Here is a 14,528-nt window from a genome sequence, read left to right on the forward strand (position 1 = left end):
TTGTTTCTTCTCTTCAAATCTTTATTCTTTTTACCTTTTTTCCCTGTCTTCATTTGTTGCTGGGACATCTAGTATAATATCCCTCAGAAGTAGCAGTGGGCATCCTTATCTTATTTCTTATTTTCCCTGTAAAACACCTGCAATATATCTTTATTAATATGTATGTGTCTATTTATGTGTGTTAAGAAAATCTCTCCAAGTAAATTCACCTTTTTTTCCCAGCTATGAGATTTTTTTATTGTGTGTATTTGAGATTTTATTGAACACTTATTCTGAATCTTTTGAGATAACCATCTGTCACTATAATATACCATATGAATTTTTATTTTTATTGGGACATGTAACATTAAAATGTGCAGAATATAATGTAATTTTTAACTAAAAATTACAAAGTAAAATCTCTCTAGCCACCATCTATGTCAAGAAATAAAACACTCTGTGCCCTGTACAAGTTGGATACTAAATATTTGGTTTATATTTTTTGAGAGGATAGCATAGGAAATACAATGTATGTATTTAAATTACCAAAATGTTTATAACTTTAACCTGAGTAATATAAGGCCATTGAATGCTTCAGCATTGTTGATGCTTTCTATACTGATGTTATTTTTGTGTTTTATTTTCTACCACTTTGGCAATCACTACAATTGTTAGATTGATTTCTTTTTATACAAAATTGATACATTTCCTTTGTTCTTTGTTTCTTCTCACATCTTAGGTCTTCCCTTTTCCTGAGGTGTATCATTGAGAGGATCTGACAGGTACTGAAATATTAATTTTTATCTAATTATATCTACTTTGCTGTCACTTTTGAGAGATATTTGTCTTTCATATGGAATTCTAGGTAGGCAGTTGTTACACCATATTCATGATCTCTTTCTACCATGCTCTGGATCCCACATTTGAGAAGTTAGCTGTTGTTCCTTTGATAAGCCGAACACAAAATTTTACCATTGTTTAAATAGTGAAACAAAAATATAAAAGTGGGCACAACCAAATCCTCTCTAACAGATGTAAGAGATAGGTATGTTTTATATGGCAAAATGTTACATCCACTATAACAAATTTCCAAATTTTGAAAATTATTTTTCAAAAGATATTCCAAAATTAGAAACTGGAGGTTTATTTTTTTTAATTTTTTATTTATTTTTTGCCTTTTTTCCATTTCTTGGGCTGCTCCCCCGGCATATACACGTTCCCAGACTAGGGGTCGAATAGAAGCTGCAGTTGCCTGCCTATGCCAGAGCCACAGCAACGTGGGATCCAAGCCGCCTCTGCAACCTACACCACAGCTCACGGCAACACCAGATCCTTAAACGAATGAGCAAGGCCAGGGACCGAACCTGAAACCTCATGGTCCCTAGGATTCGTTAACCACTGAGCCACGATGGGAACTCCTGGAGGTTTACCTTAAACATAATTAACTTATTATCCAGTTTTGTATTCAGAGAACACTGAAGAGTTCAGATTTGACCAAGATGTTGATGTTAACCCTGAAATTCTTTCCTCCACATCTCTAGGCTACCAGCACCCCCTCTACATCTACCTGCTCAGACAGTTTAAACATGGAGACTACACCCAAGGTAGAATTACAAAGAAGACAACATTTGTGGTAACATCAATACGATTTCTGATTTATGTGCATAAAGTATAAAAGCTTATCAGTATTAAAAAGCAACAAATCAGAATTTGGATTCATCCAACCCAGATGCAGCATCTTCATAATCTGAAAACAAGGGGAGAAAACGTAATTAGCAAATACATTTATTTTATTTGAATTACAGATAGCACCACCAATTTATCTAACCTGTGCTGTAGGAATCACTGTGGGTCAAAGAAGTAGCTGCAAGCCACCTTCCAGACCCCTTACAGAGAGCATACCCAGTTAGTTTATCCCACTGGTTCTCCCACAACCTTAGAGGAAAGAATGCTGGTATTAGAGATTAGATCCTGGCTCTACCATTTAGAAACTGTGTCTCTCTGGGAAGGGCACCCAAACTCTCTGATGTTCCTCACATTGATCGGCCAGGCCCAGGATGTAACAGGAAATCTGAACAGGTTTTCAGTGCCAAGGTTCCCTGTGGAGTAGAATTTCCCAGAAAAGCTGGATTATCCCCCTGTAAACTCCAAACGAAGACACAAAAGACGTGTCCAATGAATGCCTCCGTGCTTCATGCAGTTAGAGCTACTTGCAGGAAACATCGGCTGCAGTATCTTTATACTGAGTTACAACAGTCTGTTTCCATTTCTCTCCTGTACTGGACTGAGAGCCTCCAGAAGCAAACATAGTGCCCACACTGCTGAGAAACGGTACGTCTACAGAACCAGGTCCCTCCTGGCTTGTGGCTGAATAACAAAGCAACTGCCATGCAAAGGAAAGGACGGTTCCCTCTTGAAGGCCCAGAGATGCCCAGTGTAGAAATGGCAGAAGAAAGAGCAAACCCTTGCGAGTGCTGTGGGTAAATGCTGCCTCTGCCCTGTCACAGCAGCCCTGCGGCTCCTTCCTTTAGAGGGTCCGTGGTGCTGGCAGTGCCACACCCAGGGCCACATGCCTTCCTCACGCCACTCCACAGGAGGAGGGAATGTGACCCCATGGGATTCTTCTCTGCCTGCTGAACTGATGCCTTGATTAATGTCCTGCAGACAGTGAGTGCCAGCACCTTAGAGCTGTCTATAATAGTTCCCAGGACAGTGACATTTAAAAAGACCACTGTGAGGTTAGAAACTCACCTCTGTGATGCCGGTTAGTGGTCTCGATCTATGCAAAAGAAAATGGAGAAAGGAAAACAGTTAAAGTTTACTTTTGAAATACTGTGTACTAACAAGTGTCTGAAACTGTTATAATACAACTGGCAGGAGAGCCCCCCGTCCCTGACCATGAGCGCCTTGTTAGGACCCAACCTTGCCTGGTGGCCTAGATCCCACCCCAGCCAGACAACTGGAGGGGTCCAGGATTGGAGGGCACCAGGAGAGCAGGGCTTACAGACCAAGGCCTGTGCTTCCCTGAGACTCTCCTTGGTCCTGACTCTCCCCGAGGCTGTCAGGAAAGCCAAAGAAGCCACTAGGGAAGAACTGTTGGAAGTGCATGTGCACTTGTGCAAGTGCTGCTGCTGCTGCTGCTGCTGCTCCTTGCTCTCACTGCAGGGAGACCACTGTCTCAGGCACTGTGCCAAGCAGAGGTCTCTCAGAAGGTGCTACTAGACGGAGCTTTAATAAAGTCCCTGATAATCCCAGGATGCAGATGCTTTTAGGTCAGAGCAGCGTTCTGCTGTGGCTATGCTCAGATTCGGTTGGCAGCAGTGAAGGAAAGAACTTGAAAACTCACCCCACTTAACTATCTTGGGCTTATCGAGAGTCACGTGCTTCACGCGGCAGCTATACTGATCCACAGCGTTAGGAGTGAACTCAGTGTGGACCAGAAGGTAGAAAGACCAGTCCTTGCTGAAAGACAGGTCTGACTGCTCCGCGTTCATCTTCTCCCCGTTTTTCAGCAAATCAATTTCAATCTGGGGCGGATGGAACCCAGATACATAGCAGTTCAGGTAATTTGGCTTTCCGTTTTCCGCTGGGTGGCGTGAGTAAACCTGAACCTTCGGGGGACCTGAGGAACATCAAGGAAAGACAGATGAAACGCCAGAGGATTTCACCGGGGGCTACCTGTGTCTAAAGCCAGGTCAGGCACCAAGTGTTTAAACTTGGCCATCCATTTCTCCCAGCCCATTTCCCTTCAGGCCAAATGAGCTTCCATTTTTACACATTGCAGCATATGGAGGTTGCCAGGCTAGGGGTTGAATTGGGAGCTGTAGCTGCTGGCTTACACCACAGCCACAGCAATGCAGGATCGGAGCCCGGTCTGTGGTGTAGCTGCTGGCCTACACCACAGCTCATGGTAACACCAGATCCTTAACCCACTGAGCTTGGCCAGGGATTGAACTCCCAACCTCATGGTTACCAGTCGGATTCGTTTCCGTTGCACCACAGCAGGAACTCCACAGCCTCCGTTTTGAGGGATAAACCCTGACGTAGTGACTTGCCCACACAGTTCCCCTACACAGGCCTTTTAGGCTTTTTTTCTAGCAGATTTCTAGTAACATCTTTTTCTGTCAGTGGAGATTGTGCCAAATCGTTAAGGACCTTTCTGTGAGGCTCCCAAGAGCTTCTCATGGCTCCTCAGCAGACACTGAATTCGTGCTCACTCCAGCGTCTGCATGATTTGGTCCCACCTACTTCTCATGCTTCATTTCTCACTGCACAACCTTCCAGAGTAGCCACATCAAAAAACTCACATTATTGTGCCCTGTTTCAGCCCCGTCAGTTTTCTTCCTTATGTTTACTCCTTTCATTTTTGCCTCTTGCCTAGATCCACATCCAACAGACCTCTCGGTATGTGCCTAGTACACTGCCTGGCACACAGCAATTGTTCTGTAAGTGGCAGGTGTTGTTATTACTACCTCCTTGCTCAGGTTCCTGAGAGAGTCAACTCAAAGTAGGTTTGTACTTGGAGTTCCCGTTGTGGCGCAGTGGTTAATGAATCCGACTAGGAACCATGAGGTTGCGGGTTCGATCCCTGGCTTTTGCTCAGTGGGTTAAGGATCCGGCATTGCTGTGAGCTGTGGTGTAGGTTGCAGACACGGCTCGGACCCTGCGTTGCTGTGGCTCTGGCATAGGCCGGTGGCTACAAGTCCGATTCGACCCCTAGCCTGGGAACCTCCATATGCCGTGGGAGCAGCCCAAGAAAATGGCAAAAAAGACAAAAAAAAAAAAAAAAAAAAAAAGTAGGTTTGTACAAAACACAACCTTTTTACTATGTCCAGAGCCTATGTGACAAATCTGACTTTGTACCTGATTTCATGAGCTAGAAAACAAAGGAACAGAACCAAAAGGCCTAGAGGAGCTGGCAAACACCTTAAATGAGTGAGTTGGGATGGGTAAGAACAACAGGGAAGGGTGAGGACTGTAGCAAATGGGAGAAAACATACTCTCCATTAAGGCCAAGTGTGTGAGAATGGGATTCCCACTCTTAATCAGCATGTCAAGGTTGATTGCCATCATCTGCCAGGCTGTCAATATTGTATAATGCTGTAGAACAGTGGTTTCCAACATGGGATGCATGACTAGATCCTCCATGGGGATGTGGGAAAAAAGTACTGTCAGTTGTCTAAGTGTTTCTCTCAAAGTGGAGAGAAGTGTTACTGCTACTAAAAATACAGACTGACACTTCTACATGTCAATAACCCACCTTTAAATACAGCTACATTCAGGGTACATGGTTATAAAGGTCATCTCTTCCTCCATGTTCAGAAGGTGGGGAGGTGGGTAGTACCTGGTCAATGACCAGATGTACCTGCCTAGAGACACCCCATCATCAAAGAAAAGGTCCCTAGTCCCACCAAGAGCTAGACTGCAAATACCACGAAGCCCTGATATGTTTTCATAGTTAAAAATGAAGATAAATCAGAAATCTCTTTGCTTTTGAGCTTCTAGTAATTAGAACATAATAAATGCTAAAGTCATGAGAACACATGTTCATCCTGCCTGGAGTTCTCTCTTTGTGGTCTCTGCAAGACCATCACAATAATCTCTTCCAAGAAAGCAGCAATAGCAGAATCTGGTCAGCCACTGCTGGCTATGTGACTTTGGGAGAGCTGAGTTTCTATAGCTAAACTGAACAACTAACTTATGCCCACAGTGAAATGAAATCCACACACAGGAAACAGCACAAAATACAACCCCACAGGCATTCCCACTTAACACTTTCTTATATGTCTTCCAGAAACATTCTTGTGTATCTTCCAGGCATGGATTATTTTGGAAATTATCAAATTAAGATAGTTTTCATGTCGAGGGGGGGTTGTTTGTTTTTGTTTTGTTTTGTTTTTGCTTTTGGGGGCTGCACCTGTGGCACATGGAGGTTCCCAGGCTGGGGGTCGAACTGGAGCTACAGTTGCTGGCCTACACCACAGCCGCAGCTGCATCTGCGACCTACACCACAGCTCACGGCAACGGCGGGTCCTTAACTCACTGACTGAGGCCAGGGATTGAACCCACCACCTCATGGTTCCTAGTCGGATTCCTTTCCCCTGGTCACCATGGGAACTCCTCAGTTTGTTTGTTTGTTTGTTTGTTTGAAAGACTTACATAGTCGCTACCAAATATCAATAACAGTGATGACACACATAATGTTTTATATTGTCAACAACGTATAAGTTCCTTTTTCTCTTGATCAAAACAAAACAAAACAAAACCCGACTTCACAAAGGCTTTTGTGAGTGAGAAAAATCTGAGGGTCTGATACACTGCGGAGTATGTAGAAGGTACTGGAGTTCCACAGTGTCCTGACAGACAGCCTGGGTGAGCATGTTAATTACTCCTATCTGGAGTTTTGCGGCTGATAAACCTTCTGACTGATAAACCTTCGCTTACTCAAAACTGAAAGCAGACTCAGCTCATCGCAGAAAGAACCAGGCAAGGAGCCAAAGAGGAAGTCCTCTGTGAAGAAAGGCAACAGGGGCCATGGCGCCCAGCTTGCTCCCAAGAATCTCACCCTAGAAGGATGTGGAGAGCGCCCGGATTACAGCCAAAGGGCACACAACCCCGCCAAATGCTCCGGTCTGGCTCCCCTGTCTGCCCTTTGTCCCCGGTGTAATTAAGTTACTTCAAAACTCTTCGTGCCTCCCTTTCCTCATCTGTGACGTGCTGATGATAAGACATCTTGTTCGCCTCGAGGACGCATTTCACGATTAAATGGCAAACATATTTGGGGAAAGTACAGAAGGGCAGCTGAACCTGGCGGGTGCCTGGTCGAAGCTCAAGACCCTCAGGCTCCCAGCCGATTGACAGACCTGGACTTGGGGGCGACTCCACCCATTCGCCCGCCCCACCCCTGCGCTTTGGGACCCGCTAGCGGGTCCTCTGCTCCAGGTGCGCCTAGGGAGCCTGAAGTCCCTCCGAGCAGCGGAAGAGAACCCCTCCCCCACCTCGGTCGATCTGAAGCTTACCCGCACCCCGAGAGTCTACCGCTTCCCACCAGGCACCGGCGTGTCAGAGGTTCCCTCCGCCGAGCCCACACAAGCTGGACTCGCACCCGGTCCCCACACCTAGCCCACCCCACCGACTCCACAGCGAGGAAGCCCGGGGCTTGTCCACCGAGCCGGGAAGGGAAACTTGGCGAGCGGGACCTGACCCCCCCAGCGTTCGTGCCCAGAGTGCCCCCAGAGTTAGCGCCCGGAGTGCCCGATGGCTTGAGCGGGAGAGGCAGGGCTGGTAGAAGAGGGAAGAGGGAGGGGAGGAGGAGGACTCACGCGCGACCGCATCCAGGCCAGACAGTGAGAGCAGCCCGAGCAGGACCAAGGCCACGAGGGGAGCCATCGCTACTGGAGCGGTGCTGGCGGTGGAATGAGAGCTCGGCTCCCTGCCCGCATTTATAGCCCACGTCCAGGCTGCCAATCAGAACCCTGCCCGCCAGGCCCGTCACCCGTCTCTTAGCGAGCGCTGCCCGAGCAGGTTAGAAAGAGGGACTTACCCGTTTTCAGTTTCATTTTCCAAGAAGTCTTATGATGCGTAGGAAGGCAAAGGTTGGACTGGGTGGATTCACTCTCTGTATGTCGTCCCCCAATCTGGGCGGTGCACCCAAGCCTGGAGCGTGGGCCTTCTGCCCTAGCAAAGCAGTTTGCACCAACGTTCGCTTTTCAGATCAGCGCTAGAAATGCCGGGGGACTTTCATACCAAGCCCCAGGCATTTAGGAACCCTGAAACTGTGCGTTTGTTTTTTTGTTTTTGTCTTTTTCCCTTTTCTAGGCCGTTCCCGCGGTATGTGGCGGTTCCCTGGCTAAGAGTCTAATTGGAGCTGTAGCCACTGGCCTCCGCCAGAGCCACAGCAACGAGGGATCCCAGCCGAGTCTGCAACCCATACCACAGCTCACGGTAACGCCGGATCCTTAATCCATTGAGCAAGGCCAGGGATCGAACCCACAACCTCATGGTTCCTTGTTGGATTTGTTAACCACTGAGCCACAACGGGAATTCCCCGAAACTGTGGTTTTTTAAATCGGGAAAACAGAAGCCCCAAACAATTAAGGCTAAGGACGGAGACTGAATGGTACCGGGCAGAATCAGAACATGGGTTCACAATTACAGCCCAGAAATACGCTCTGGGGTTTTTGGACTCTTTGGACAGGCCTCCTGAGCCTTCCTGAGGACAGCTCAGAGAAGCCTCCTTAGGTCAGCTCAGAGAGCCAGCCAGAGTGAAGGAGCACCTTCTGGCTTCCTGAATCGCTCCAGGGAAAAGTTCTTTTTGGAAAGCCCTGTGCCAACAAAGTCTTGCCTGTATCTTGCCTCTGTTGTTTATGTAATTTTCTTTATTGCATTTTCTTTTTTTTAATGATATTTATTTTTTCCATTATGTTTGGTTTACTTATTGCATTTTACTTTTTAAATTTTTTTATTTTATTACACAAATGAATTTATCACATCTGTGGTTGTATAATGTTCATAACAATCTGATTTCACAGGATTCCCATCCCACAGCCCAAGCACATCCCCCACCCCCCAAACTGTCTCCTCTGGAGACCACAAGTTTTTCAATGTCTGTGAGTCAGCATCTGTTCTGCAAAGAAGTTCAGTCTGTCCTTTTTTCAGATTCCACATGTCAGTGAAAGCATTTGATGTTGGTGTCTCATTGTATGGCTGACTTCACTTAGCATGATAGTTTCTAGGTCCATCCATGTTGCCAAAAATGCTGGTATTTCGTTCTTTTTGATGGCTGAGTAATATTCCATTGTGTATATGGCCCACATCTTCTTAATCCACTCCTCTGTTGATGGACATTTAGGTTGTTTCCATGTTTGGGCTATTGTAAATAGTGCTGCAATGAACATCGGAGTACGTGTGTCTTTGAGAGTCATGGTTTTCTCTGGGTAGATGCCCAGGAGTGGGATTGCTGGATCAAATGGTAGTTCTATGTTTAGTTTTCTGAGGAATCTCCATACTGCTTTCCACAGTGGTTGCACCAATTTACAGTCCCACCAACTGTGTACTAGGGTTCCTTTGTCTCCACACCCTTTCCAGCACTTATTTTTTGTAGACTTTTGGATGATGGCCATTCTGGTCGGTGTAAGGTGGTACCTCAGAGTGGTTTTGATTTGCATCTCTCTAATAATGAGCGATGTTGAACATCCTTTCATGTGTTTCTCGGCCATCTGTATGTCTTCTTTGGAGAACTGTCTGTTTAGATCTTCTATTTATTGCATTTTCTTTGTCTAGTTGATTTGGGAGGAACTGACCACTGACAGTAAAAAATAAAAGCCGTCACAACTTACAGCAGTAGAGCTTACAGACCTTTTGAAGGACATCATTCCTTGTGAATTTGTGAATAAACTCTAGAAGTTTGTTTCTGTTTTTTCTCATCAGGGACTCACCTCGTTCATATGGAAGTTCCTAGGCTAAGGGTTGAGTGGGATCTGCAGCTGCCAGCCACAGCTACAGCCACAGCAAAGCCAGATCTAAGCTGCATCTGCAATTTATGCTGCAGCTTGCAGCAATACAGGATCCTTTACCCACTGAGTGAAGCCAGGGATCCAACCCACGTTCTAATGTATACTAGTTGGGTTTTTAACCCACTGAGCCGCAACAGGAGCTCTTAGTTTATTTTTATGGATAGAAAAATGAAGACTAAGTACTAGATTTCAAACTGGTCTGATTCCATTGTCATTCATGCCTCAGACACTTAGAGGATAGAGGCCTGGGCAATTTTAGTGAGAATTTGGCTTGCTTCTACATTTAGGTCTAACCCAAAAAGTTAGACTTATAGACTAAGACGGTCAGTGCTAAGAGAGAGACTCCTTAAGAAAACCTGCCTTCCAGAGGTGGAATAAAAAGATGCTGCCATCCCAAGGTGACTAAGTCCAAGGGTCTTTCCTGGGGGAACAGAAGAGGAAGTGACCCTGGGGGTGGGGAGGAGCAGCAACCTGGGAAATCCCCTGGTTTGCAGCTGAAGGGAGTTGGGTCCTGCTTCCCCAAAGAGCCCAGCAAATGTCACCCTCATTTCTTTTACATATTTTTAGACCTTCTCATAATCTTTATTGTGGAGGTTGTGTGGACACCAGAGAAAGTGGGATCCTCTCCGAAGCCCTGGTGAAGGGAAATAATGCACAGGGAGAGCCTCAGGGAGTCCTAGCCCACAGAGAATGTTGTGCAATGATTAACAGATGTACCAGGATTATTGATGCTATTTACCTAGTTTTTCTACGGGCTCTACCTAGAACTCTTTTGAAATACAAGGGTAGTTGTTAGGCACATAGTCATGCGTAAAGACAGTCCTGCCCCTCTCATGTGTTTGTTTGTCGTTAACTCATTTAAGGCTCTTAAGGCCTGGATAGTTGGTGTTGAATTGTTTTCTAGTGCCCTGGGAGTACAGGAAGAGACAGGGCTGGAGGTCACCTCTAAATTCTGTGTTTACTACATCACAGACAACTGCTATTATACTTAAAATTCTTTAAAGATAGGATCTGACCTATTTGCTTAGAAAACCAATTTTGGAGTTCCTGTTGTGACTCAGGGGTAACAAATCAAAGTAATATCCATGAGGATTCAGATTCAATCTCTGGCCTTGCTCAGTGGGTTAAGTATCATGCATTGCTGTGAGCTGTGGTGTAGGTTGCAGACTTGGCTCAGTTCCCTCATTGCTGTGGCTCTGGTGTAGGCTGGCAGCTAAAGTTCCAACTTGACCCCTAGCCTAGGAACTTCCATAAGCCACACCTACAGCCCTAAAAAGCAAAAAGCAAAAAACCAAACCAAACCAAACTAAACAAAACAAAATTGAAAACCAATTTTAAAAGATCTAAACAAATATAGCAGATGAGTCCTCTCCTGTTTTGCAATGCCACCTCCGCCAGGAGTCCAGTTTTTGTTGGGCTTTTATGGCTGCTCCAGTGGCCTTCCAAGACTCTTGAACCATTATAGTCAGGTTAAGTACTGATCTCTCTAATAGAGGTACTCCAGCAAACCAAAATAATCCTCTAAAGATAGAATGTCCTACCCCTCGGTTTTGAAAAGAGAGGCTGTTTTCCCACTAACATGCTAAGTATCCCCGTGGGCCAGCCTCATTCTGGGTATCACCATGGCTCTGCCTGCTCCAGTTTTAGGTCTTTCAGCAGACTACTGGATTGATGGATTGATGGTGATGCTGGTGCTGGAGAGCAGGGTGTGGATGATGGCAGTGTTACTTACCTCTGTGTGTAATGTGTAGGTGAATCCACCTAGTGTTCCTTCCAGCTTGATGGGGTCTTCTATGGCTGTGGGGTGAGCCTTGACCTCAATGTCTCGTACCCCTATAGGGTCATTCTCATGCAATCATGCCCAACAATCAGTCTTGTATACCAATTTTGACATTTGAAACACTATTGAACTCCATGGGTGGGGGAACTTGGATCTTTTTGTTGGTCATATAGGCTATTATTAAGGTGAAGAGCCCCCTCATTTTGTTTGTTAACCAGGGATGAGGGGAACTCCCATTGTACCGGGAGTCAGAAGATACACCACACAAATAAACAACCTAGGGCCCTCTTCCAATTCCCAACTTCAAGTACAAGGGTTAGGGTGATTTCAATGGCTAACGTCCCCACCAGAACGTGTTCAAGTTAAGTCTCACACGGAATTCCTCAGGCTTCTACCGTGCGTAGACTGACCAGCTTCCAGTGGTGGCCAGAGCAGGGCTTAGCTCTCTCTGATGATGGCGAAGGGAGTCTCTGGAACTTAACCTTGAGGGGATTCTCAAGGTGCTGTACAGCCTCCCAGGTGTCTTTGTCAGCAGCAGATGCAGCCTTCTTGATTCTGGTGTGATGGATCCATGGGGTAATATCTGTAACCTTTATAGCAGTTGGGGTTGCTATCCGACCCTGAATTTACAAATGCTAATCAATAGCCACATCAAAGAATGTATCGAAGCCCATGTTCTACACCGACTACCTGAATTAATATTCTTCCTCAATCCCTCTGCCCCGAGTTGGAGACTGTAACTGTGGGGGAAAGGGGCGATGACCACTCTGACTTCTTCCTGCTGAAAAGGGGCATCATTAGGGGAGTTCCCGATGTGGCACAGTGTTTAATGAATCCGACTAAGAACCATGAGGTTGCAGATTCGATCCTTGGCCTTGCCCAGTGGGTTAAGGATCCAGCGTTGCCATGAGCTGTGGTGTAGGTTGCAGACGCTGCTCGGATCCTGCGTTGCTGTGGCTGTGGCATAGACTTGGCAGCTACAGCTCTGATTAGACCCCTAGCCTGGAACCTACATATGCCGCAGGTCAGGTGTGGCCCTAGAAAACACAAAAAAAGGGAGGGGGGGTCATTAGGGAAAGCAGTTAGGTCTCCACTCATGGGACAGTCAAGTGGGCTTTGATACATTGCTTTGGGTACCCCTTCTATCAACATTTTAAGGTTGATAGCTTTTAATCAGGATGTAATGATGCGAGAAATACATCATATAATTAATTATACAGGGTCTGAATAAAAGGATCAAGATCACAATGAATATGGTGAAGAAATATTTTCACCAGGAGGAGAAGATCAGCTGGTTCCACTGGGCAGCTGCAAAAGCTGGAGCTGGATAGGACATCTCATGAATCTATTGTTGAAGATCTAGCAGGGAATTCGACACATTCTGTGAACAATCAGGAATACAACATTTAGATTTTAAAATAGCACAGGTAACTTGTATGATTTTTCTGATTTCTCTGGCTGGTTATGAAATATTTGTATGCCTTGGTCAGCATGTAATTGAAAGCTACCTTATGTCCTTGTGAGGAGCATGATTTATGGCATCAACTTACTTTTCAAGTTAACTTACATATATTCTAAACAGTCACCACCATGCACAAAATTCTCTTCTCAGTGTCCACTTCCCACATGCCCCGTATCACTTTCTGTGTCCATATTAGTCTGTCCCTTATTTTCCAACCAGAGCAATCAGCTAAAGACAGACTATCTTTCTTTTGCCTTAATAAAATGAAATTCCATTCCTCATTTCTTCTATATTGAAAGCACACACATTCTACTTTTCTAAAGCAACCACGGACTGTCCTTTATAATTTCCAAAAACACATGTTTTTCTTATAGAGACCATCTCAGGGTGGCACTGATCATATCGATTAATCATTCTAAATACCTTTAGTTTCTGTTTAGTAACTGATGTCTCAGTGTCTCATTTGACTTCTGTTAAACCTAGGTATGATAAGATATTATACCTAATGTTGACAGCTGTAATGACATGTATGTGTTAATTAGATCAGCAAACTTCAATTCTAATTTCAGATATTAATTTAGTGCTGAATATTTCCCAGTTTACTTGAACCTAAAATTAATTCTGGCCAGTTAGTTATCTCCCATATTTTAAGAATTTATATATGCAAAGCCTTAGTCAAGGAAATGCAAAATAAAGGCGTCTTTTAAATCAAATAGAGTAACCCATGCTGCTGTTTCTGGAATTTGGGAAAGAAGAGTGTAGGGATTGGACACCATTGGATGTAATGGGACCAGTGTCTCATTTATTAGACAAAGGTCTTGTACGAGGAGCCAATCCCTGTTAAGTTTTTGCACTCCCAATATAGGAGTGTTACAAGGGCTGATACATTCAGTTAATAATCTGTTCTCTTATGCTTCCTATAATTGGGATAAGTGCCTGTCATGCCTTGGGTCTCAGATGATACTTCTTTTGGCAAAGAAAGAAATTCTGGTCTTTAAGACTTATTTCCACCAGTTGAGTATCCTTTGCTCTTCCTATGTTTCCTCCTATGGCCCAGACTTCTGGGTCAATATATACTTCCATTGAAGGCAGGCATAAACCTTGAGTAGGATCCATTGCCCTGTGCCTTTTTTTTTTTTTTTTTTTTTTTTTTAGGGCCGCACCCACAGCATATGGAGGTTCCCAGGCCAGGGGTTCAATCATAGCTGAAGCCGCCAGCCTATGCCACAGCCATAGCAACTTGGGATCTGAGCCACATCTGTAATCTATACCACAGCTCACCTGAGCGCTGGATCCCCAACCCACTGAGCAAAGCCATGGATTGAACCTGCAATGTCATGGTTCCTAGTCAGATTTGTTTCTGCTGCGCCATGATGGGAAATCCTCCATTGCCATGTGAGTTGAAGCTTTAACCTCTTACAAAATATCTCTTTCTAAAAGAGGAGTTGGACTCTCTGGAACAATCAGAAAGTCATGAGAGAAGAAAATGGATTCCCAGTCACAGATCAAAGGTTGTGTAAAAAATTTTGTAACTGGCTTGCCAGAAATATTAATGTGGCAGATGCGTGAGGGAGGGGCCCAGGATTGGAGAGGAGGACTGAAAAGTGGTTCCCGTATTCAGGAGGAAGTCAATAGGCTGTCTTCCTCTTTTAGAGTCACCCAGGGCTCCTGAGTGGTGATAAGGATAGGAGCTATTATGGAAATGTCCCTTCAGTCTTGAGGGGTCAACCCCAGAGACCTTCATCTTCAGGGGCAGTCGCTCTTCCTGTGATCTCCCCAACATATGGGGCAT

The 14,528-nt window shown here is 45.2% G+C and overlaps 1 protein-coding gene across 1 annotated transcript; it reads right to left on the reverse strand.

Annotated features, from left to right (window-relative positions):
- Window positions 1,612-14,346, reverse strand: B2M (beta-2-microglobulin; the record flags this gene model as incomplete). The annotated part of the gene is given in 5 exon segments (NM_213978.1): window positions 1,612-1,726; window positions 2,731-2,758; window positions 3,326-3,601; window positions 7,302-7,384; window positions 14,335-14,346. Coding segments are annotated over 3 exon segments (357 nt in total). The 3' UTR covers window positions 1,612-1,726; window positions 2,731-2,744.

Source organism: Sus scrofa, chromosome 1 (genome assembly GCF_000003025.6).
Source record: "Sus scrofa isolate TJ Tabasco breed Duroc chromosome 1, Sscrofa11.1, whole genome shotgun sequence".
Classification (NCBI taxonomy): domain Eukaryota; kingdom Metazoa; phylum Chordata; class Mammalia; order Artiodactyla; family Suidae; genus Sus; species Sus scrofa.